This window comes from Dermacentor andersoni, chromosome 8 (genome assembly GCF_023375885.2).
Source record: "Dermacentor andersoni chromosome 8, qqDerAnde1_hic_scaffold, whole genome shotgun sequence".
Classification (NCBI taxonomy): Eukaryota; Metazoa; Arthropoda; class Arachnida; order Ixodida; family Ixodidae; genus Dermacentor; species Dermacentor andersoni.
Window position 1 is genome coordinate 119,398,442 of NC_092821.1, and position 23,410 is coordinate 119,421,851.

Genomic DNA, 23,410 nt, shown 5'->3' on the forward strand with positions numbered 1-23,410 from the left:
TCAAAACAATCTGCTTCAAGAGGGGTTAATACCAGATTGCTCAAGGACAGTCAAGGCCAAGTTGAGACCAATAACTGAATGAATGCATGAGTGAATGAATGAATTAATGAATGAATGAATGAATGAATGAACAAACAAACAACATCATTAGTGCTGCGAAAGCAAGCGGCTCCTCGGCTGCAGAGAACTCTTGGAGGCGCACGCTTCATCTGCTTACGCGCTAATTAAATACAGCTGCTAAGAAAATGAGGCAGTTACCTACCCAGCAGGTTTGCAAAGATTGTGTAAATATACACATGATACTCATTTATAACCAATTTGGCCGATGCAAAATTTCATTGCAGCTGTCTCTTTAAAGGGGTCCTGAAACACTTTTCTAACTAATCACAAAATGACATCGCTATTAAACTACATCCCCTCACGAATCTCCTGCCGCAAGAAATTTTTGGAATCCTTCAAGCACAAGTGAAGTTAGACGAAGTTATTGGACTGATAAGGCTGCTTTCTCTCTCCTCTCATTCCCACTTGCAAGCTGGAAGCTACACAGGGGAGACAGCACAAGGGCACAAGGGAGAAACGACCCGTTGGTACTGCCCAAAAGTTGAACTCGCGAATGCTCGCGGCGGCTGCGGTATCTACACCATGCATCCCATCTCTAAGGCGATGTGCAACAGGCGCAGCAATGTGCAAATGTCACATTTAGACAGGCAGTGCAAAGATGAAATGGTTTTTCTGTCTTTTGGAGATCACAGACATATATATTCTTCATTTATACATCTCGAACGAGCAATAATTGTATTACTGAGAATGTCGCAATTACAAAATCAGCCAATAACTGTTGTGGGTCCAGTTGCTTGCAATGCTGCTGCATGACAACATTGCGTAAACGAGAGCAAGCGATTTTCACTGCTCTCGAAACAAGATTGTACATTCGCAGCTGCATACAGTGCAATAGTATTTGGCTCGTATGTTCAGAGAACCCTCATTAAACAGAACAGCAACGCTTTCTTGCTGTGGTAAAAAAGTGCTTCAGGATCCCTTTGAGAAGGAGTACTGAGTAAACAATGTTGTGTTTCGCTTTTATTTTTACTTTTTTTCCAATCTTAGATAGCTGTTGACTAATTAGGGTGCAAAGCCTCAATTTCTCGACAGCACCAAAAATATTTAGTTACAGCACCCGTCTAAATGAAAGCGTGGCCTCAACTCAACGCATGACCGCGGCTTTCTGCATAGTGTGCGTGTAGGTGCCAGTGGTATTTGGTAACCCCGACAATGCCACAACAGGTTTCGATGACGCACAAGTTCCCTTTTTTCCACGTCCGAAGATACGATGCTCCTGCCGCGCGCATCGAAATAGCCACATTAAAGGTAAAGGAATTAGTTATTTGCTCCATTCTCAAAGAATTGAGGCTCCATATCACAATTACTGTGCCGACAGCTACCCAATTAAGCAATGAAAAGATGAAAGTTTCCTGTTAGTACTCCTTTAAGGAGACTCTAAAGAGCAAGTCTACATTGGTTAGTAACAGTCATATGAAGAAAGATAATGAAGTCTGAGAAAGCACAGGGGAAATTAATTTTAAAGTGTAGAAAATATCAGGAAAAGGCAAGTTAATGACATCTTAGTTGAAATCAAGAAAAAGAAATGGGCATGGGCAGGACATGTAATGAGGAGGGAAGATAACCGATGGTCATTCAGGGTTACGGACTAGGTTCCAAGGGAAGGGAAGCGTAGCAGGGGGCGGCAGAAAGTTAGGTGGGCGGATGAGATTAAGAAGTTTGCAGGGACGACATGGCCACAATTAGTATATGACAGGGGTAAAAATTAAATTATGCAGTTTTATGTGCCAAAACCACTTTCTGATTATGAGGCACACCATAGAGGAGGGCTCCGAAAATTTCGACCACCTGGGGTTCTTTAACGTGCACCTAAATCTAAGTACACAGGTGTTTTCGCATTTCGCCCCCATCGAAATGCGGCCGCCATGGCCGGGATTCGATCCCGCGACCTTGTGCTCAGCAGCCTAACACCATAGCCACTGAGCAACCACGGCGGGTGCATGACAGGGGTAGTTAGAAAAGTATGGGAGAGGCCTTTGCCCTGCAGTGGGCGTAACCAGGCTGATGATATATGTGTATATATATATATATATATATAAATATAGCACACACACACCATTACATCAATTTAGACAAACTATGCATTCAAAGCACTCACTTTACTTCATTTTGCAGTTATAGGTCAATTTCAGAAGGGAAAATGGAGGTCAAAGTTAAATTTCCTGACTTTCATATCAATACCTCAGCAGCGGTATGCAGGTGTGACTTCACGTAGTTCAAGATATTTTCTTACAAATTGGGTCATTATGGCTCTGTAAGAGTTCTCTAAACCCACCAAGTTCAGCCTTTGGCTATATTAGAATACAACGTAGCCCATCTTTAGTGACAAAAGATAAGCCTGGCCCAAGCTGATGCCATTCCTGCCTTTCGTGTTTGTGTCTTTTTCCGTTTGTCATGCCCCCCTGATGGTAGGGTTGTTCCTTTCTTTCTTTTTTTCGGATCGCAGAAGTGTAGCTCAGAATGGTGATTAAACAGGCTTGTGTCATTGGTGGCCATAGACACGCCGCATTGCAATCACTTAGCAACACTCCTAAAAGAAAATATATTCTATGATCATTTTCCAGTGCACAAACTTCTAGATAGCCCCATGCAGAAGTTTGCCACTTGAAATGTTCAAAAGTCACCCCCGAAACCCAGTCACTGAGGAATTCAAGGAGCACATTTATTTTCTAGAAATATTAGGGCCTCATGAATCTCTTTTTTCCCCCCACATTCGAGGGTATTGAAGGATTTCAAGGAGGTGTACGAACCCTGGTAAATTATTAAAACCACTTCTGCACAGCTTCCCACTAAAACAGAACTATTTAGTGTCCCTCTAGATCTGGCAGGGGGCTGCTCAGATAGGATTAGGCATGTGTTAGTGGCAGCGAACAATCTGGAGACAACTTGGCACATGCTAATGGAATACAAAGGTATTCATCAAGCGAGACCTGTAGGTAACATCCACCTTTCAGAAGGGCAAGGATTTAAAGAATTAGCCGAGAAAAAACACAGGGAAGAGATTGACGCGACTGGATCTGTTACAGGCATAGGCAACGATGCAATGTAGATACAGCCGACTTCCATAAATTCGATCCTAACGGGACCGACGAAAGTGATCCAATTATCCGGCGAGTCGAATTAAACAAGATGCATAAAAGATGCCAAACACACCCTGGATTCATTTGGCAGTATTTGCCCAATTCTGACATGCTTCCAAATCAAGGGTGTGCCCAATTTCTGCGTGTCAAAAGTAGAAAACTAACATGGAAATGACATTAAAGCTCCTGAAAAAAATAAGAAATTTATCGCGCCAACGATTTTATAGCAAGGAAAATTGGCAAGGATCTAGTGTAAGTGTTGCACAATGCCAGCCGGTTTCCTGAAGTCAGCTTTGCAGCATGATGTTTTAAAGCCAGCTTCGCCGGCATACACATGTGTTATGCAGTAAAGCACATGAACGCCGCGAAGGCGGTTTTGGTTTTGTGACTGATTGCACTGCGCAAACAATTTCCGACTCAATCTTCTGGGAAAAAAAGGCGCGTGTTAGAATCAGGTTAATACTGTAGTGATACATCGTGAGCTACAGTTATTGCTCGAAAAGTTTCCTCCGGCAGGCCAAAAATAGACGTTTTTTACAGGAGGTGACGTGTGTTTACTGACCCACTGACCCCCAAGCTCCATTGAGACACACACTGCCAGTGAAGGAGTCGCTATTGGGGTCACCATAGGGGTCAGGCACATGCATGCTGACTGGTCAAGTTTGAATTATTTGGTGAAGGCTAATTTTATAGTGAAAATAACGAAAGTTCGGACCCATAGATATGTATGGGTGCCAGCTGGGACTTCCAAGACAGAAAAGGTCAAGGAGATAAGAATGTATGGATTACCTCATTAGCTCAAGCAAGCTAGGTGACTATTTGTCACAAATGTCACATATATAACTGCCCTTCATGTTACTGTACAGGTTTTTCTTTATACTTTTCTTCTTGTCACACTTGGAAATCTCCATAGCCGTTTTTGTTTCCATCCTTTACATCTAACCGTCTCCATTTCTCTTGTCTATCTACAGATTCATTACCCTGCATTCAGCTGGCAACTTTGGTAAACCCTTCCTGTATTCTGTGACCATGCTTCTGAAGTGCAGATATTTGCGTGCTTTACAAATGCAAGAGCAATGCCCGGATAGCCTTCACAATAAAGAAAGCACAATAGCAAATAGAGCAGATAAACAATACGCAAAAGTCCGCAAGCAAGCTTTTCCACATAGCCAACTTGCCCGAACCCATGTTCCCTGCTTTCGCACATGTTTATACTTCCATTACAGTAGAACCTCATTCGTATGTTCAGAAAAAAATTATAGAGAAAACGCACTAACTTGGAAAACATGATCCAAAGTACTAAAAAATTTGACATACTCAACTGTATGTAACGCGAAGCGCGGTGGAAATTGCTGCAGTACAAGGCGCCGCTGTGCACCGAACTAGCGGGACACGAGCGGCCCAAGAGATGCAAATTGTCGTCTTTGCGGCTTCGGTAAGCCCCCTCGTGTTTGTGCTCCTTGAATTTGGCCAGCGTCAACACCTTTTTCGAGCGGAACATTCCGGCAGGAAGTTTTGATTTGCCCACTCGGCACAAATCGTTGTGACACAAGACGCCAATGCTTGGCAAGCTGTCAAGGCCTGAGTGACCCCGAGACGCATGTTGTTTTTTTCTTTAAAAACAACATGCTTTCTTTCTTGCCTAGTGTTTTAAGAGAGCAACAAACACAGCGATATTAACACTTCGAGGGTCGATTTTTTTCGCCATATGCTACCGCCCAGGGTTGATTTTTTTTTATTCCAGATTACAATTCTTCTTAGGGACTTATTTCGAAAAAAATTTACCACAATTTTTCTAGGGTGACCGTAAAGTGAGAAAAAAATATTTTGCATTGGTATATATGTACTCTTCATTCATGAACAACAATAAAAAAGGAAATAAACTTATAAGAATTAACAATTTGATGCATTTTTATACACATAGTTCAAGGCCTTGAAAATGCGCACATGAGAATATTTCACAAGCCTCAAATGTTCCTGCTCTTACACTAATATCTAATATGTACATCCATAGCATAATCGAACTGCATAGGTGCCTGCACTCAAGACAACTGTGTGGTTGTGTGCCCGTCAAAAAAGCACAACATGTTACAAACTTCTGCTAATCTTCATCTTATCGCCAACCAGAGGCAATAAGTTTTCGCGAGTGTAAAAAAAAAAAAGCGAAGGAAACGCATGCACGGTGGCATCCTTCCTATGCGCACCCCTATGAGCACTAAACAAGCGAGAAAGAGACAGTCGCCCTTTGAATGATTAGTAACGAGATAGCCATCAGTTTTGCAAGCGCAAGAAGCCGAAACCGCCTGCGAAAACAACTTGAACCACCACCCGCCTGCGCGTGCGGTACTATATAGACGCGCAGGAGCGAACTAGCGCTAAAACGAATCATGCAACGAAAACCGAGAGAGGGAGGCGGGCGAAAAAAATTCCCTGTATTCCCACACACTGGCAGCACATGATAGAAAAGAAAAAGTTAGGAAATTGGCGCGCTTTGTAAATGTACAGACGGCGCCATAAACATACGGCATCGACCATTCTTGGACTTGATCGCAGCGCCTTATATTTACGTCATTGACCCTCGAAGGGTTCAACCGAAAGGAAGTCGAGTTGGTGGGGGATGCCAAATTGCAATGCCCCAGATGCCACCAGAGTGTAACATGACATACTCTTCGAGCCCCCTAAGCGACTCGTTTGGGTTATTTCATAATCAGAGCGTGCAGTACAGTTCCAACACCACTACAGCCCATTCGCTGTGAAACAGACATAAAAAGATGCTTATCACAATAGGGTTGTCGGCAATAGCTGTGAACGCAGGGTGCAGTGGCTCTGGAGGAGATTTGCTAGTACAGTCGAACCCAATTATATTGAACTCGCACAAAAAAATGCCCACCAGTTCAATATAGCGCATACTTCGATATAAGCCGGCTAAAGAATTGCACGTCATGAAAGTCCATACCATTTGCAAAAGCACATTATTGACGAAACTAGCTTAGTTTTGCATGAAATAGTCCTGTATCTTCTTCTGCTTGGGCAACTTCGCAGCCTGCGACAGCATGCACTTCACATTGTCTAAACAGTTGGAGCAGCTGAAGCCGCAACCTTCCACTTTCGCGCAGAAGCACCGGACTAGTGCGAGCGCACCAATCAACTCGGAGGCTGTGGGCAAAGGACCATCGTTGCTTTCCTCATTGTGCCCACTTTCACTTGTGCTATGTAGGATGTTGGCAATGTAGTCTTCGTCTTCGGGCTCTCCCATGGTCGCAACACTACCATGCGTACTCACAAACTTGTCAACAGCTGATCAGTCAACGGCTTCCGGATATTCTGACAGCTCGCACCAAACTTTGGCAACACCAACGACGACTTTGTTGTACTCATTTGAATTTTCAGTCATCACCGGGCACGCAGAAGCCAGCACATCTGAAGCAGTTTCGTATGAACCACTTGTACATGGACGCCTCGACGCCTTATACACGGCTATTTGTATGCGTCGACGCCACGGGTACCTGGTCGTTTGTCCACTTTAGCCCTAATCTCCCCTTTATTCTTCAAGATTATGCTGTGAAAGCTCCTCAGAATCTTGTACGCTGCGGCAACATCCGAATTCTCACTACACTCGACTCAATTTACGATTTTTAGCTTCACGGTGAAAGGCAAATTCTGCCGCTTTGTGCTAGCCATCACAGCAACACTGCAGGAGAAGGCCCATAAGGCGCATACACAATGAATGAGAAAAGCAACGAGACAACTTGCACTTGCTTGCTTGCATGACGAGGGCACAAGAGCCTCTGATTGGCTGTCTGAGCAAGCGCTGCGGGCGAGCTAGGCAGGGGGGTGTCAACGGCTTGCCTAATCCTGCGCGGTAGGGAGAGCGGGTGCATGGAGCCGCATCGCCAGGCTAAACCACTTTTGGGATGTGTTGGCAGGTTTCCCCGCCACCGCAAGAGAAAGCCAACTTCTGGGGACACTTTTGCATCTCTTGATGTTCGATATATTGGGAGTCGCTGCTATTTTTGTTCAATGTAAGCGAAATTTTTGCTACATATACTTTTTGTAACTTTACCGTGTTCAGACATCGTTCAATATAGTTGGATTCGACTGTACCAGAAGAGGAAACTGAGTGCGCGCCGGCGTTTTCACACGAGACGGGCACGCATGGAGAATCTGTTTCAGCCGGCGGCTATTGTTCTCGATCACGTGGCGTGCTTCGCACCTTTTCTTGTTTACACAGTATCTAGCAGCCGCAAAATATATCATACAATTGCAGTTTGGTGATGTCTTGAACATTCCTGCCGAAAAGGTAGTGTATTCCGGGAGCATATTACCGGTAGAAAATAAGTGTAACATTATTGGGTCAGTTCTTTGTTCTCAATTGCTAATGTTGGCACCACAATTCTAATTCGAGGTCTGCTACCTTGATTACATCAAAGGTGTTGTGCAGCAAAGCAGACTTGCAGGTTTTACATACCGTCCATTCAGATAAGGGCCACAACTCACCTTGGTGATGGCTGCCCTTCAGGCAAAACGCGCACAACCACGTAGGGTCCCGCGTCACAGCGTCGTAGTGGGGTGACAACGTGCTTGTGTGCGCCGCCGATCCGGCAAGCCGACGACCCGTCGGGTGGTGTGGTCCTACACGGGCGGGGGCACTGACCTTTTTCCGCTTGCTCTCGTCCTCTGGCACAGTGCGTGGGGCCACGTTCATGATGTGCGATGACAGTGGGCGCTCGCGCGTCCCAAACACACGAATGTAGGGTCCCGTCGTGGGCGTGCGAACTTTCGTTGTCGCCGCTGCCGCAGCCGCTGTGGTAGGCGTCGCAGCAGGCACCGGGTGCACCGTAGCCACCGCCTTGCGCCGTCTTCGCTTGCCCACGGTCGCCGAGTCCTTGGCCTTGTTTTTTGTGCCAAAGGGTCGACCCCTCTTGCGCTTTGTTGGCGATGGCTGTTGCGTAGCTGGTGTAGTGGCAACGGACGAAGCGGCGGTGGCACTTGTAGCTTTGGCAGCACTAGTAGTAGTAGCAGCAGCAGCAGAAGTACCACTAAAACACACCACCTCACTCACTGGCACACGTTCTGGTTCTGACATGCTCACTTCTGGTTCTGTTTTCACCCTATGTGCTGGTTCACCAGGCATAACTGTCAGGGGCCCCGGCGATGCGCCTATGCCATCAGGAACACCTGCAACACTGCGCCGCCTGAGCTTGCACCCACTGTCCACTGCACCCGAAGCCGACGTCGCCCCCGAAGGACCGGGGACTCCAACACTGGAAGGCCGATTGCACAGCGCACTGTCCGAACTCCGCCGTCGCTTTGTCAGGTCGTCACAGGGCGGTGATCCTCCCTGTGGTCCTGCACCAGCGTACGGTCGGTCAAATTCGCTGACCCTGGGCGGAGGACCCGCCATGGGACTACTACTCGTCCCAAAATCACCATCACTCACACCATTCACAACAGGTTGAGGGTACACACCAGGGGGCGGGGCAGGTGCGGGAATGCCCCCACTACTGGTCCTTTCGCTCCGCAGAGCAGGGTTGTCCATATTGGGCAGCACTGTACGGTAGGCCCCCGTGGCAGCGAAGTTCGCAATGCCATACGGAGGCCCCGGATCCGGTGGGGTGCACATCCGGTTCTGGTCGAGGTTGTAGTAAGTCGGATAAGGCGAGCTGGGCCCACTCTCAGTGCCACCACCCGAATTAGATCCGTAGCCAGAGGACTCCTGCATGCCGCCATAGTTTACATTTCCACCACCGCTATTGTGTGGGTCCAGAAGAACCATTTTCTCCAGCGACTGGAGAGGATCGTGGGAGCCGGATATTGGTGAGGGTGGCTTCTGGAGCTGCGGGGTGGGCGCAGGCGTTGGTGGAGAGAAGGGCGGCTGTTGCGGGGGTGCTGGGGACCGCGCATGGCAGGCCAGCGGGGATGGGGTTGTTCTGGGTGATTGGGACCACGACGGTGACTGGCTCTGCGAGACCGGTACATTGCCATGTGGTGGGGGTGGGGCCACGCCCATGGGAGGGCCAGCGGGCCCTGGAGGTACTACCGTCCGGTAGTTCCCCATTGAGTGCAGTGTCTGTGCACTGCTGACAGGTGAGCGGATTGGTGGTGGACTCTGCATCATGACCGGCCTTGTACCATAATTTCCGCCGCCCATGCTGTGATCCCACGCGCCTGGTGGCTTTGAGAGTGGTGCCGGGGAGCCTGGATATGCAGGTGGGGCTGAGTGACGGGGACCGTAGCGCATCTCGGGCACAGCGCCAGGATACGGCTGCCGCGGGTATGGCCCCGGGCTGCTTGGCATGGGGCCGTTGCCGTAGTTGCCGCCACAGTGCTGGCCCGGTGGTGGACCGTAGGATGCGGGTGGAGAGCTCGGGTGGGGACGATACTGTGACGGGTACGGGTAGCCCCCACCACTGCTTTGACAGTGACCAGGCTGCAAGGTGAAGTGACAGCAGTCTTTATTAAACTGTTGTCAACGGACACTCAAAGTTCGTCACAAGAGTATTGCAGGGAAAGGCTCCATGCAGAGCTAGTTAGGTGTGCGCCATCAACAAGAATTGTTCATTTAAAAAGAAAAGCTTGACACCTAGAGCTGTACTCGCAAGGCTGTATCAGCACAAAGCTGCAATTTTTTTCTTTTGCAGTTACCCAGATCAGAGCAAAAGCAAGAAAAAGAAGCAGCCTATGTGAAGCCATAGAATTGCGAGTTCCCGCTCTCACCGACTTACCCAAAGTATGATGAGAATATTCGCCTCCAACACGGAGCGTCTACTTTATTTTTAATGGCAGACTATGCATTACAAAGCTCCCAAAGATTTAATTGTGGCACTTCCAAAAGGTCTCTTAATTGACACAGGCCTAGTGCAATGCCTCCATTTTTTTTTGTGCATACGTTTTTGTTAAAAGACAAAAGGTCCAGTAATCGCGTTCGAGCATTTTCTAACAGACAGGCTTGGTGTGCAGAGTGCTTGGTGACAGTCATGTCTGCAAAGCGTTGCATCAATTTACATTGCAAGAATACCTAAAAATTATGAGGAACCGTTCTCCCCGTCGACAGAAATGACATCACTGGAAGTTGCCTTGACATGACACGTACCATCCGAGGTGCAAAAACAGCCAGCAGCTACACAAAATCGGGCACTGCCACAGAAAGGACAGCATGTGACTCCACCAGTGTAAGCACACTACATAGCCTCCAGCATAGAGCCAACACACATTTTTGGGAATGAATGTGAAATGAAGATTCTGTAAGTGGGTAAATACATGCATTAACTCTTTATGACTGGTGTTGCCTACAGGCGGCATACCAGAATTTTTTTTCTGGCTGAGTTTTGGTATTGAGTACGAAGTTTCTGACTAAATGTCTAAATGACAGGCAACAAGCGTGATTTGTTGGTTTAGAGCAGGAACACAGGAGGCAGAGCAAGGATTTTGGCAAGCAATTCGCTCTCATTTGAAAGCACGCTCAGAGGAAAAAAACCGACGCGAGATCTCTGGCTGCACACACATGTGACGACGGGAGCCGTCAGTACAAATTTTAAGCCAAGCCGTAGAGAGGTGCCTTGGGGTGAAGCTCCCTTCCAGTTTACCGCCTGGAGTTACCTCCCTGAAAAAGTATCCCCCAAATATCACCTCTTTTCTTTGATTATGCTTATATTCAAAGCGCTTTGTACGTTGGCATAAAAAATAAAACATTTTTCTTTTTCCCGGATATTTACATATGCCGTCATTAAAGGGTTAAAACTGCTCATCTTCGGCAATGCGCTTCGCACGATAGTAATTACATGCCCGCCTGGCAAATCGGCAAGACACTTAAACCCAACACCGAATGAGCCACGCAACTGCGCATTAGTCGCCAGTATCAGCCCGGATAACTATTACACTATTTCCAGGACTGGCCTGCCTTAGTCGGTGAGAAGCCGACCACAAAGGAACACCAAACCCCGGCAAGGAAGGCACAGGGGCTTCACTTTAATGAAGGAATTACGCACTCGAAAGCGTATGTCTGTGGCATTGAGGATATTTAGGTGCCCTTAGTTGTTTTCCGGAGAACGGAGCCAGCAGCCGGCACATCTGGTCGGGGCAATGCAGTTGGGGCTACACGTAAGCCGATTTGCTATGCCCACGCTGTTCTCAGCGCGAGCTATTCAGCACGACAGCGACAGCCACGGTCAGCAACATCTGGGCGGATTTGTCAAGATAGCTTTGCTTTTACAGGTGAAGGTACCGAGGTTAACATCGCACAACACCTGGCCTCCGGTACGAGAATAAGTCGGGGGAGTAATGCCATTTCCTGGGCTTGTGTCTGGGGGGTAGGAGAGGGGCCCCCCCTCTACAGTGGAGAGGGCAGGCAACTTTTTTTATCATTATCGTCTCATAACGTTTGCTTCTATTGCCAACACTACTGTACCCTTTGAAGATATTTGTTGCGGTACAATGCACTGCGTTTTACATATCCATGGTATAACCGATATGTCCAATGTGGCCTGTCAAATACCCCATAAAGGAACTCCTCCTAGGCTTGTGGCAGGCTAAATGAGAGAGAACTACCAGCATAGAGGAATGAACAGTATGCAAAAGAAATGATCTCAAGCTCATTATGCTACACAGCACTGTATTGCGCCACACGTGAGAAATGCAATAATGTGACTGTGCAGTCTTTGGTACAACCTGCAGCCCCGGTCCATCGAGTAGATGGCCCAAAGACATGCAAGAGGCACATGCTTTCACACACCTCTTGCCTTAAAGGCACTTGAAAAGACACAAAATCAGTTTGGATTGATAAAGCAGTCTTTGTAAACACTGTTTTCTACCATTCTGTCGGAAAAGGTTAGTTCTTGGTAGACAAAATTTGGGCCAAATGGGCACAGTTTTTGAATTTCGCAATGTATGTGCCGGTATGTCGTCGTGGATATCAAGCCTTTTATTATTAAGTTGTCTTTCTTCTTCTTTTTTTTTTTTTGTTACGTGGTTAGGTGTCTTTTTTGTTACGTGGTTAGGTGTCTTGGGTGAAGCAAAAATGGTCGAGACTGGGTAGTTTGAGGAAGTCCTTGCTTCCTTTAAACGCTGCGTAAACCTTCCTTGTCAAGAAACGATTGACTGCATCACAGTCAGGTGCTGGAAAACTCCACAGCACCAGCGCACAAACTTCAAGTGAGATGGCGCCACTGGCCCTTTGTCTTTTCCATAATTTCTGGCTTGTCAAGGCCCATCTCATGGAGGAAAAAAATTCTAGGGTTTTACGATAATGATTGCGAGGCATGCAGCAGGTGGAGGACTCCGGATTAATTTTGACCACCTAAGGTTCTTTTAACGTGCATCCGATGCAGGGTACATGGGCGTTTTTGCACTTTGCCCCCTATCGAAATGCTGGCTGCCGTGGCCAGGAACGAATACCACGACCTTGTGCTTAGCAGGGTAACGCTGTCTCCACTAAGCCACCATGGCAAGTCCTCTCATGGCAAGAATGGTGGCCATTTTACTTCTGCAGGGGTGGGAATGATGAAACAGCTTTTGGAGCAATTTTGGAGCAGAAGAAAATATCTTGATTTTGGAACATAACACTTTGAATTTGAAGTGAGAAACTGAACTTAGCATCCTTTGAGAACTTTTGCTGTGCCGCAAAGACCTGAATGCAAGAAAACACTTCGAAAACCACGATGAATAATGCTGACGTACCAGCACCGAGTATCAGCTGGGGGAGGATAAAAAAAGAAGAGTTCAGCCTTTAATTTCTGTTCCAGTAATCAACCTACTATTTTGCAATGAACAAAAATAGACTTGACAGAACGCTCACCAGCGTAAAACAATGTACTGTTTCACTGCAGTGCCCCTTTAAGTTACATTTACACAGCCTACTTGGCCTTTTAATGAATTCTCTCTACCCAGAACATGTACTCATGACAGTCGTTCAATTAATCATCTGACAAAAACCACCTCTCTGACGAACACACGCCATTCAGAAGGTTGAACTGGCAACATATGCAAAAAAGCTAGTTTTTGCTGACTGATAAGTGGACAGGCCACTAGCCACTTAGCAGCAAAGGCACAGAATGAACTAATGCAATTGTTACACTTTCTGCAGCAAGTTTTGCTAAACATATTGCCAAGCCCAGTTCCTTGCTATTAATCACGGGGTGTAATGCCACTGCACGCAAAGAGCCCCTTGCAGCAGTCATGCCTAGCTCAGGGCTTTGATGCAGCCCGACGTTATCGAATAGCTACAGGTGAACATAATGGGTTTGCGAAACTTATCTAGGAAAAGAAACAAACGTGAAATTGAAGAAAAAGCCACATCACTTACCCCACGACCTTCATAGGGGTGTTCTGCAAAGTTCATGCTCTGCCCAACACAACCTGAAAGAACAACACATAAAACATCATAATGGGAACACACTGTTGCATGCGGAATGCACTAGGCAGCAGCAGCAGTAGGTTTTGTTTTAAAAGGAAGCTACAGAACCTCATCCTCCTTATCAAGATACATGTGAAATACAGAAACCATCTCATAAGGCAACAGCTGAACCATTACACTAACAGTTCATGTATTTAAAGGAGACAGTTAACTTATAGTGACCTTAGGGTGCCGACCTCTTTATTTGTACTCTCTTTTTCATTAAAACTCAATGATATTGTATTTCTTAAATATCTAAGTGCCAAGTGTAAGCGTTTATAGCTTTTTTTTTTAGAAAGACAGACGTTGCAATTCTGTTAACAGCACCCGTGCCAACAACACAGACGAAAATTTGTGAGCAAGACTTTTGACAATCCATTGAGACTTCACACACTTCAAGTAAACCGAGAATCACTGGTTTGTAACTGGTGCTAAACCACAAAACAACCATTCAATGTAAAATTTGAAAAGTTGCGGCACTTGCAACGCGCTTGCCGAGATTTAAGTTGAGTGAAGCTTTCACAAATCATTTCAATCAAATGCTATGCCAAGAGGCACATATGAGGCGTGCAGTTGTATTTGATTTCCAACTCGTGTAACCATTTGCCCACGCCACAGCTGCGTGGGAGACCCCGCTGCAGCTACACCTACTCGGTGAGACACCAACGCCAAAACCTGAGCAAATGTAACACAACAGCGCTACCAGATTTGCACTGCCTGCAGGATCTGCTCACGCTGCAAACCACATTAAAACCCATGCGAGGGGTCACGTCTGGTGCACTGGCCCCAGCATACCTCAGGCTGGCGTTCCTCGCCATGCCTGGGCTGTATGGTGTTTCTGGTCTCCCAATCAAGCCCCTTAGTGTTCACTAGCTAGCATCAGAGATCAGGTGCCTCCCAGATCCTTATTTTCAGCTCCTGGAACCCCTTTCCGACTTAATCCTTTTATTTACAGTGAGGAAAAATAACTACCTCCCTTACACAGTGCCAAAACGCAATTTGGAAACTACTTCAATGTGTTGTTCCGTTTCCACTCTTACTTCTTTTTGTAACAGTGGCTTAATTCATACTCTAAAACGCACACTTGGGACTAGTTCATGCTAAGAAACTGGCTACAGAGCGATTACATGTTGCACTTCCATGTAATTATGCGTAAAAGGCGTTCTTCATTGCCGTTTGTATTTTAATTTTTAGCCCTATACATGCTGATGCTGCATATTCCAACCTCTACCGCTGCGACAGGAATGCCTGTCTAGATACCTCCTAACACGAGTAGCTGCTGTGAAACGCTGGTGAAAAGAATACAGCAACAAACTCAAAGTTATGCGACACTACTAGGAACAGTGTACGCCACATCACACTAGCTGATGCTGAAGTATGGTGTTAAAACTAATATATCTTCAATGTTTTTGCTTTTTTTCACCATGTTACACAATTTGCTATTCTTTCTTTCTTTTTAAAATGTGGGCCGTGCGCAAGGTTGCTTTAGCTTTTCCGGCATGGCATTGCACTGCACGCATAAAACGAAGCCAACACTTTTGATTATACAGTCATGGGCATTGGCGCAGTTTTGATCACATAATCGGGAATTTGATTACATCATTTTGAGGATCGGCCCAGCTTCGATTACATCGCCTTCAGGATCGGCTTTGCTGACTATCACAGTCTTCCAAGATTGGCCTTGCCGACTATCATGCTGTCTTCGAAATCGGGCCAGTTTATTCGGCGAGAAACCGAACACCAACCAGCCATGCAAAACCCCAAGGGCACAGAAAAGGAAAGGATCGCATTAGAAAAAAAACTAAAATTTTAACTAAATCTATGGTGCCAAAAACATGCCTTACTCACCCGGGTAGGCGGCTGGATCAGCCATGCCCCTCCAGGGAACCTGGGGGGAGCTGGCGTACTGGGCCCCTACGCCGTCCACGCCGCCCCTCTCTGGACGTCCTGCAGGCAGAAACAAGCTCAGGCTCATCAAGAGGGTCCACAGCGAGGGTGTAAATATCAAAAGCAACAGTGCAAAACCACACAAAAGACCCGGACTAGTCGATCTGGGACTGGTGTTGATGCTCAATGCCGAAGGGGAAAAAAAAAAAAAAAGGAACACATCCAACAACTGTTTAACCATTATCCTACCTTTGACTCCCCTTCAAGGTGGCTCAGACTTAACGAAAAAAAGCAGTTTATATCTTATTCTTTCAAAGCTATCTGTTTTTGTACGCAAACAGTTGTTTATTAGCAGGTATAAAACCAAACCTTCCCCTTCTTGAATGTTTCGCCAAAACACTGGCATCATTGACATCACAGATTTGAATCGTAGAGCTTTCACGTGTCTGATAAGCTGGTTTTTAAGTTTCTAAATGTTGCCAAGTTGAGTATCTGCTTATTCCACAATGCAACACAATGCTTACTGGAGAGAGAAAAAAAACGAAAGGAATTCACAGCAAGCAGATGCAGTCGAAAATCCGCGACACATCCCTGCTTGTGGGCCAATTTGCTTCAATGTTGATTCCAGTCTCGTTTCCGTGCCCTTCCTGGCCTTACGAGGCCTCAATCACAGTAATCACCTGCGTGTTAGCAAATGGCCATCTTCTCCTTGCCTTGCAGTGTCAATTTTTTTAGTATTCTCGAAAAAAAGAAAGAAAAGAAGGAGAGAAAGGAAGAAAGAGAAAGAAAATGAGAAAAAGACCCAAAAGAAATATGTCCGAGTGCACTTTTCTACTTGCATCAAAAACAATACAATATCAAAACTCTCTGGCAGCTTGCTATAAGTTCAGTATAATTATAGTGATGAATAGTTACAGCAACAATGGGCCTTTTTATACAACATGATGCATACTGCAGGTGTGGCGTAATATCAACACAAATTAAAGAAACAGTTGCGAGTACAGATTCAGTTCTTTTTTAAAATCTTGTGAATACTGCTAATACGCCGATTTCATTGCACAAGCCTCTGATGAGCTTTAACTTTTTTCTGCTTCCATGGTTATTGCTCCTACCGAATGGAAGGTCTTGAATGAATGCATCGCATGTGAATAAAATCAAACCAAGTTTCTTTTCCCTTAAAATACAAGAACAGGGTTGTTGCAGAGGGCTGCATAAGACTAGGCAATGAAAACATGCTGGTCGAACATAAATAAAAGAACTGCCACAAACAAACAAAGCTCTCACACAAAACATACCCTTGTTCAGCACAAATCAAATCTCTTATTCAATCTCAGACAGACGGAGTGGAATATTTCTTGGGTATGCGACGGTGTGAGCACCTATCGCTTATTAAAAATATTTCACCTCCTGAAGTGGTGGTGCTAAGTTAGTATTCTGCACATAATCTGCATGTCATTAATGTGATCTGTACATTTTGAAAATATGAACCTTCGGTGTAAACGCAAACCTTATGTGCAGATTTGCACATCAACACTTCAAAACTTGTTCGCTCCTGCATTAATGCTTTGGTGCCAACACAGCAGAAGGAAAATGCAACAGGGGAGGAATGCTCTTCACTTCAATTGTGAATTTTAAATGCAAGAAGAAGAAAACATTTCTTAGTTGCAATGCTTTACATCAACAAATCGTGATGAAAGTGAGGCAGCAGCACCTGCATCGTACCAACGGTTCGGAAAGTGAATAGTTAAATGGTTCATGCTTTCCTCGCATGATTGGTCAGAATGGTGCTTCTGCTGGCAAAAGCGCGATTCCAATCAACACATGAGTGCAAGCCAACGGTTCAGTTGCCGAGACATCACAAGACGACCCCCTTCCCAGAATGTACGACCAATTACGGCTTGTATGTTCTCTCGATCCGGCTACAATTAACTTCTCAATGTGTCGGCTAATGAGCCGCAGCAAAGCGCAAGCGCAACGAATATGTCATCTTCGTGCCGTCTCACTTGTCACACATGGAGGAAGGAAAAGTTAAGAGAGCATCGCGGAACAGGACTCGAGCCAAAATCTATCGGCCCAACACGTGATCATCACATTAAAATGCTTGACCGTTGTTTGTGCTCCCTCTCTAAAGGAGAGCCATGGCAGGACGGCCAAACAAGTCTGCATCAATTAAAAACTATAGGAAACCAAACGTTGTCGGCCAATACTGTAATTAAGAAAGCAAGAAGAACGGTTTCTCAGAGAAGCTGCGTAACATAATGCTCTCTCCTAGTTGATTTCCTTTCCCCATGTTGTCACGCATGTGAAGTTTTAAGCAGTATGTGGAATAACATTCAAACGCAAGAGCAAGTTTGCTGAACAGCTTGGAAAAAAATTTTACTTTACCATAAACAAAAACTGGCTTCTATCGCCAACCTCGCCCTCAGGAAATTGCCACTCACTATAGTGACAATGAATGGGCTGGGAGCCACACAAAGAATGCACATGAGTAGTAAAACTTGTACTTTTATCTTCCTTTGTGCTGATCATTTCATTAGAATGTGTGCACATAAATATTTCCCCAAATCTTCCTAAATAAGCAGTTGTTCATGGACTGTGTGCCCCATTCCGACATTGTTCTTGTATTGGTCTCGTGAAGAACAGCACATTTTATAAGAAATAAGTTAATGTGTCCAAATGCATTCAATCGCTATCCTCATAGAATATTCGGCATGATTTCATACAACAAATGCAAACACAGCATTTGTCTTCACCGCAACTCACTCATACCATTGCCAGTCATTAATTGGTGTGCCACAAATTTACAACATGGTTCATTCTTAGTTAGCAACACATAAATGCTAATATATCATTTCTTTATTAATACTGTCAACATTCACAGAGGGTTAATAAATAACAACAGAGAGGACAGTAAATTACATAGATCAAATATGTATAAAGTACGTGAAGTTGCTTAACACTTGTATCTTCACAATGAAATAAGATATCCACTTAAATGCTGTTCAGTACTCTTCCAGTTTCACTGACATTGATCAAAATACGCACAATGAACATCAAGTCGCACCTAAGTACCCCTCAGCAGTATTTTTAAAGTCAGTGCAATCGTTTAGGACAACAATTGTGTTCGGCAATTGGTTCCACATTTCTATCACATCTGGGAAGAATGAATATCGAAATGTATCGTTATTAGCTTGCAGGTTTCTCTTGCCTGGAGCGTGTACATTTGTGCTTATCCATCTTAAGTTGATCCCGCATAATTTGAAGAAGTACCTTCAACTTGTATTTCTTTCTGCGTACCTCAAAAAGATCCAACTTGAACGATGTAACATCAGCGTGACCGATTTCTTCCTTCGTTACGTTGAATAAATAAAAAAAACCCACTAGTATCTGCATTCTTTCCAGCTTTTCCTGAAGCGTCACTTGGTAGGGAAGCAAGGGCTGAACATACTACTATCATCCTAATGAATGTGGTGTGTGCAATAGGTTTTAGGTCATGTGATGCATGTTCCAGATTTGCTCAAAAAGTGTAACTTTTGAAAGGCAGTCATGCAGACGTTATCTATATGTTGGTTCCATATCAATTTTCGTGTTGCTGTTACCCCTAGATACTTCAACTGGTGTACGTTCTCCAACAAGTGCCCTACAATGCTGTACGAAAAGGATTAGTTTTCCTTTTGCTGGTGTATGTAAATGTAGATTTGGAATAATTTATTTCCATTTCCTACACCAACCATCTAAATTTTGCAAACATTTCTTACTTTTAAGTTGGTCATCTAGTTCAGTAATTGTGGCATAAATTAAGCAGTCATCTGCAAAAAGCTTAACCTGAAACCCTCTTCTGCCACACTACTGATCTCTCGATATAAAGGAGAAACAACAGTGGTCCGAAAACTGAGCCTTGGGGCACTCCTGAAAGTATGCCTAATGGATCCGATACATAACCATCCAGTTTAACCACCTGCGTACAGTTTGTTAAGTATGCTTCACTCCATTTCATTACTCATTCATTTATTCCTGCATTACGTATTTTGAAGACTTTCACCTTCCTTCCTAACATCACATAGTCGTGTACAAAACTAACCTGTTCAAGAGATTAATAACACATAGAGGTGCATTTGTCCTTGGCAAGGAGCTAAACATCCAGCAAAAAATTAAATTATGGGGTTTTACGTGCCAAAACCACTTTCTGATTATGAGGCACGCTGTAGTGGAGGACTCCGGAAATTACGACCACCTGGGGTTCTTTAACGTGCACCTAAATCTAAGTATGCGGGTGTTTTTGCATTTCGCCCCCATCAAAATGCGGCCGCCGTGGCCGGGATTCGATCCCGCGACCTCGTGCTCAGCAGCCCAACACCACAGCCACTGAACAACCACGGCGGGTCACCCAGCAAAGACATCGTATACCTGTTTTCCTGTCTCATCAACTGCATGCAATGCGATGAAAGCTATCTGTCGCTCAACACAACCAATAAAAAATTAAAATCGTCCTTGCGTTTTATAAAAGGTGGCAAAATTTGCCCATTGCAACACATGCAGCTAATTAATCTTTCAGGGACTCCCTCCATCATCATGAACTGGAGGGAGGGGAATCGGTACCCGACAATGACCAAGCCTTACTTCGGGTTCTTTTTTGGCAAGGTGACCTGTAACTTTCATTGCACCGCGTGGAATTGGTAGGATGGAGCACAGAGCCCCAAAAGTGTATTAAGGTATCAGTGTTGGTCGAGTTGCGAGGTCACATCCCATTCTTATGCGTGAGTGCGGACGCGAATTTCAAAGCCATTGTGGGCACCCGTTTTCATTACTTCACCCTAGCGGGAAAAACATTTCAAATCGTTTCTCATTTATATCGGTCCTCCTCAGAGCCCAACGAGCCATCAAATTCGGATCAACCTGAGCGTGCGAGAGGAGCGCAAACTGTGTGTGTGTGTGGGAAGGGGGGGGGGTACCGCAGAGCAACACGCAGGGGAGGTGGACCCCCTTTTCAAAATCGATCACCACACACCGCACGCGCCTCATATCCCGGTACAATGGGTCATCGCGCTATTACGACCCCCAGCCCCTCCCGCCGCCCCCTTCACTGCTCCGCGTAGGCAGACACCTTCATAACCTTCCCGATCGCATCGTCATCTGGAGACGCGCCGGGCTATGGAGCGTCTCTCCGTTGAAACTACCGGTACCCTCTTAGGCATTCTCGAGGGCGACATGGTGATCGGATCGGGGAAGGGGGCTTCGGGGCTACGACGCGATCCCGCGCGCGAGGCGGCTACGGCAGGCATCCTTATCTCGAAGAGGCGGGCCGCCGCGTCTTTTCTCAAAGAGTGCGGGCCCCCGAGGGGATACGGCCCGGGGAAGGAGTCAAAGAGTGAGGCAGAAAGGGAGGGTACTAATTAAATCTCCACGCGCATACACACAAACACGCACGCACGCGCCGGTGAGCGGCGGCGAAGACGTCGACGACTGCGGAAGCCCGCCTGGGCCACGCAACCGGCAAGCTGCCGTTTCCAAGGAAACTGGGTTCCCTGGGCTGACAGCGGCGCGAACGCGGGCAGCCCATTCTCTCCCCAACCCCCCTTCACCCGCTTCAGTGCCACCCGCTACGTAGCACCAGCGCCGTACGCCCAAACAGCTCACGCGACCTCTTTCTCCTCCAGTTTCCAATCGATCTGAGCCGTAGGGCCGTAGTACGAGAACGCCCTCCGCCACATCGCGCCCCCCCCCCCCCCCGTTCCTTCCGGCCACAGTGCGTTCGCACAGACGAACACCACCACCGCGGGAGCCTACTCCGCTGCAGAAACGAAGCCGCGCGCGCCGGGCGGCTCGTTACGGCCAAAAAGTGCCATCCGTACCAACAAATGCATTGCGCGACTGCCGCAGGCTAGCCTAGCCTAGCTGCGTCAGATTGCTGGGAGCTGCTAAGCCTAACCAGAGCAGACGTCGACGCCCGCTTCCGCGATGAGAAGAGGTACCACATACACTCTGCGACGCACGCACCGCCGCCAGGAGACGACGAGTGCGCCGCGGCACTTTCGACTCCACCAAAAGCGTTTTAAGGCGAATAAAACCAGCATGCAAAACGCACCACGACGGATGTGCGTGCTTCGCAACACGAAAAACTGAAACCTCGCAGGTAGCGAGCGCGCACGCACACACGCACTCCCACAGATGCGGCCGCTCGACATCCGTGTTTGTTTACATGGCGGATCGGGAGCGTGCAGACGACAGCCAGCTGCTGCTGCTGCTGCTCGCTTCGGTACGCGATTGAAGGATTACGAAGAAAAGGAACACCGCAACGCAGCACACTCACCGCACCACGCCAACATGGCCGAGAAATCCAGCCGTGCACAAGCTCACTCGCTCGCCTAGCGCTGCCGCCGTTTCGTCGGGTCCCCCGAATGCCGGCTCCGCTTCTGTGTCCGCCGCAGCAAACCCATCGCACGTCGCAAGAGAGAGAGCCTCGCGTCCGAGCGAGCCGACAGGACACGCAAATGCCTTGCGACCGGAAAGCCAGCGGACGGCAGGCGCGGCGGGAGAGCGGGAGGCGCCGGACCGAGGCCCGTCGTTTTTACTTTCCCGCGCTTTTTCCTTCCCCCACTCACTCCATCGCTTCCAAGCCGCTTCGACCCTTCACCCCTCCCTCTCCCCCTCTTCGCTTCATCCCCCCACTCTTTCATCCCTCCATACTTCACTCGGGCTTCACTGCGAGCTCGGCCCCGATAGATAGATAAATAGCCGGCGCGGCACAGAGCTCCACGCCGCCTCCTCCTCCTCCCAGAAAACACGCAGCGGGAGGCTCGGTCTCCTACGCTGCTTTCTCGGTGTGTGTGCGTGTGCGCGCACGCCGTGCTAGACTTCGCCTCCACTGGTTGGGGAAGCGATAGAGACGGACTGGCACGCTGCCTTCTGCTCCTCCAAACAGAGCGCAGACGACAACGACGACGAATGCTTTTAAAGAGGAAGAGAATGCCGCCATTCCGTTCCTTTGCTTCTCTCACCCACATACATGTGTACAACACACGTGCACTCTCGCCTAACACATACATACGTACATACAACGCGCGTGGAGAGATGATTGACAGGCGCGCGCCCCCCTCGCTTTTCGATCGTCGCCCGGCCGCGCCTTCCTTCAGGAGCTCTGACGCTCTGGATTTCGTTTTCGCCGCTGACGCCATCTGTGAGCGAGCGCGTCGCGAAAACTCCCAAGCGTCGGCTGCAGACTTCTAAAACACCCAGAAAAGACAGCAGGAAAGACGACCCCGGCATTCCAAAGCTCGCCCCATGGTCTATCACCGCCTACAAGCGGCGAAGGACGTTCAACCTAATATGAACGCATTTGCATGCATTACGATATCGAAGCAGCCTTGAAGGTCCCGTAAATGCGGCGGCGATGAATTAGCAGCGCCGCACGAAGGATCTCAAATATATGCAGGCGTGATTCTGTGCTCTCCAAGAATGCTAACTAAAAAAAAAAAAGGGGGGGGGGACTCGCAATGCGCCGAAGGAGCAGCTTGTATTACGCAAACTAAATGTAAACGCGGCCCGAAGAACGTTTGGGAGCGTACACACATTCCCTACGCGAAACCGGCCACAGCGGGAAGCCTACACCACAAACTGCGCCCCCAAGAGAAGGCCACTTATCAGATGAACACACAAAACGGTGGGCACGAAGCCAGCCACGTTGGCGGCGGAGACCAGCCAAGGATAAAACGCGCGCACCGCTTACAGCCCACCTATGTAAGTAAGCAAGCACACTTATGACACGTACGATCGCGTTTGCTCGCACGGAAAGCAAGGTGATCTCGCCCGAGGAATCACTCCCCTCCCTACGCCGTCTGCTCTGCCGCGAGCGGTCGAACGCATGGGACACGGATTCTCGTGCGAGATGCTGCTACATGCTTAGAACTGATGGGACAGGGAAAGCATCCTGTTT

General features: G+C 47.2%; 1 protein-coding gene across 5 annotated transcripts in view; it reads right to left on the reverse strand.

The window, feature by feature from the left end:
• The window catches only part of LOC126529094 (uncharacterized), a 73,578-nt gene that overhangs the window by 26,905 nt on the left and 23,263 nt on the right, over window positions 1-23,410 (reverse strand). For 2 of the 5 annotated variants that reach the window (XM_050176696.3, XM_050176695.3), the window contains exons 2-4: window positions 15,439-15,537; window positions 13,501-13,553; window positions 7,698-9,630 (exon numbers count right to left, since the gene is read on the reverse strand). In XM_050176696.3, coding sequence (XP_050032653.1) covers window positions 7,698-9,630; window positions 13,501-13,553; window positions 15,439-15,463 — 2,011 coding nt within the window. In that variant the 5' untranslated portion in view covers window positions 15,464-15,537. Of the gene's footprint in view, window positions 1-7,697; window positions 9,631-13,500; window positions 13,554-15,188; window positions 15,396-15,438; window positions 16,730-21,787; window positions 21,973-23,410 lie in introns of those variants that run through there. The other 3 variants (XM_050176694.3, XM_055069616.2, XM_055069617.2) reach the window with 3 other exon arrangements.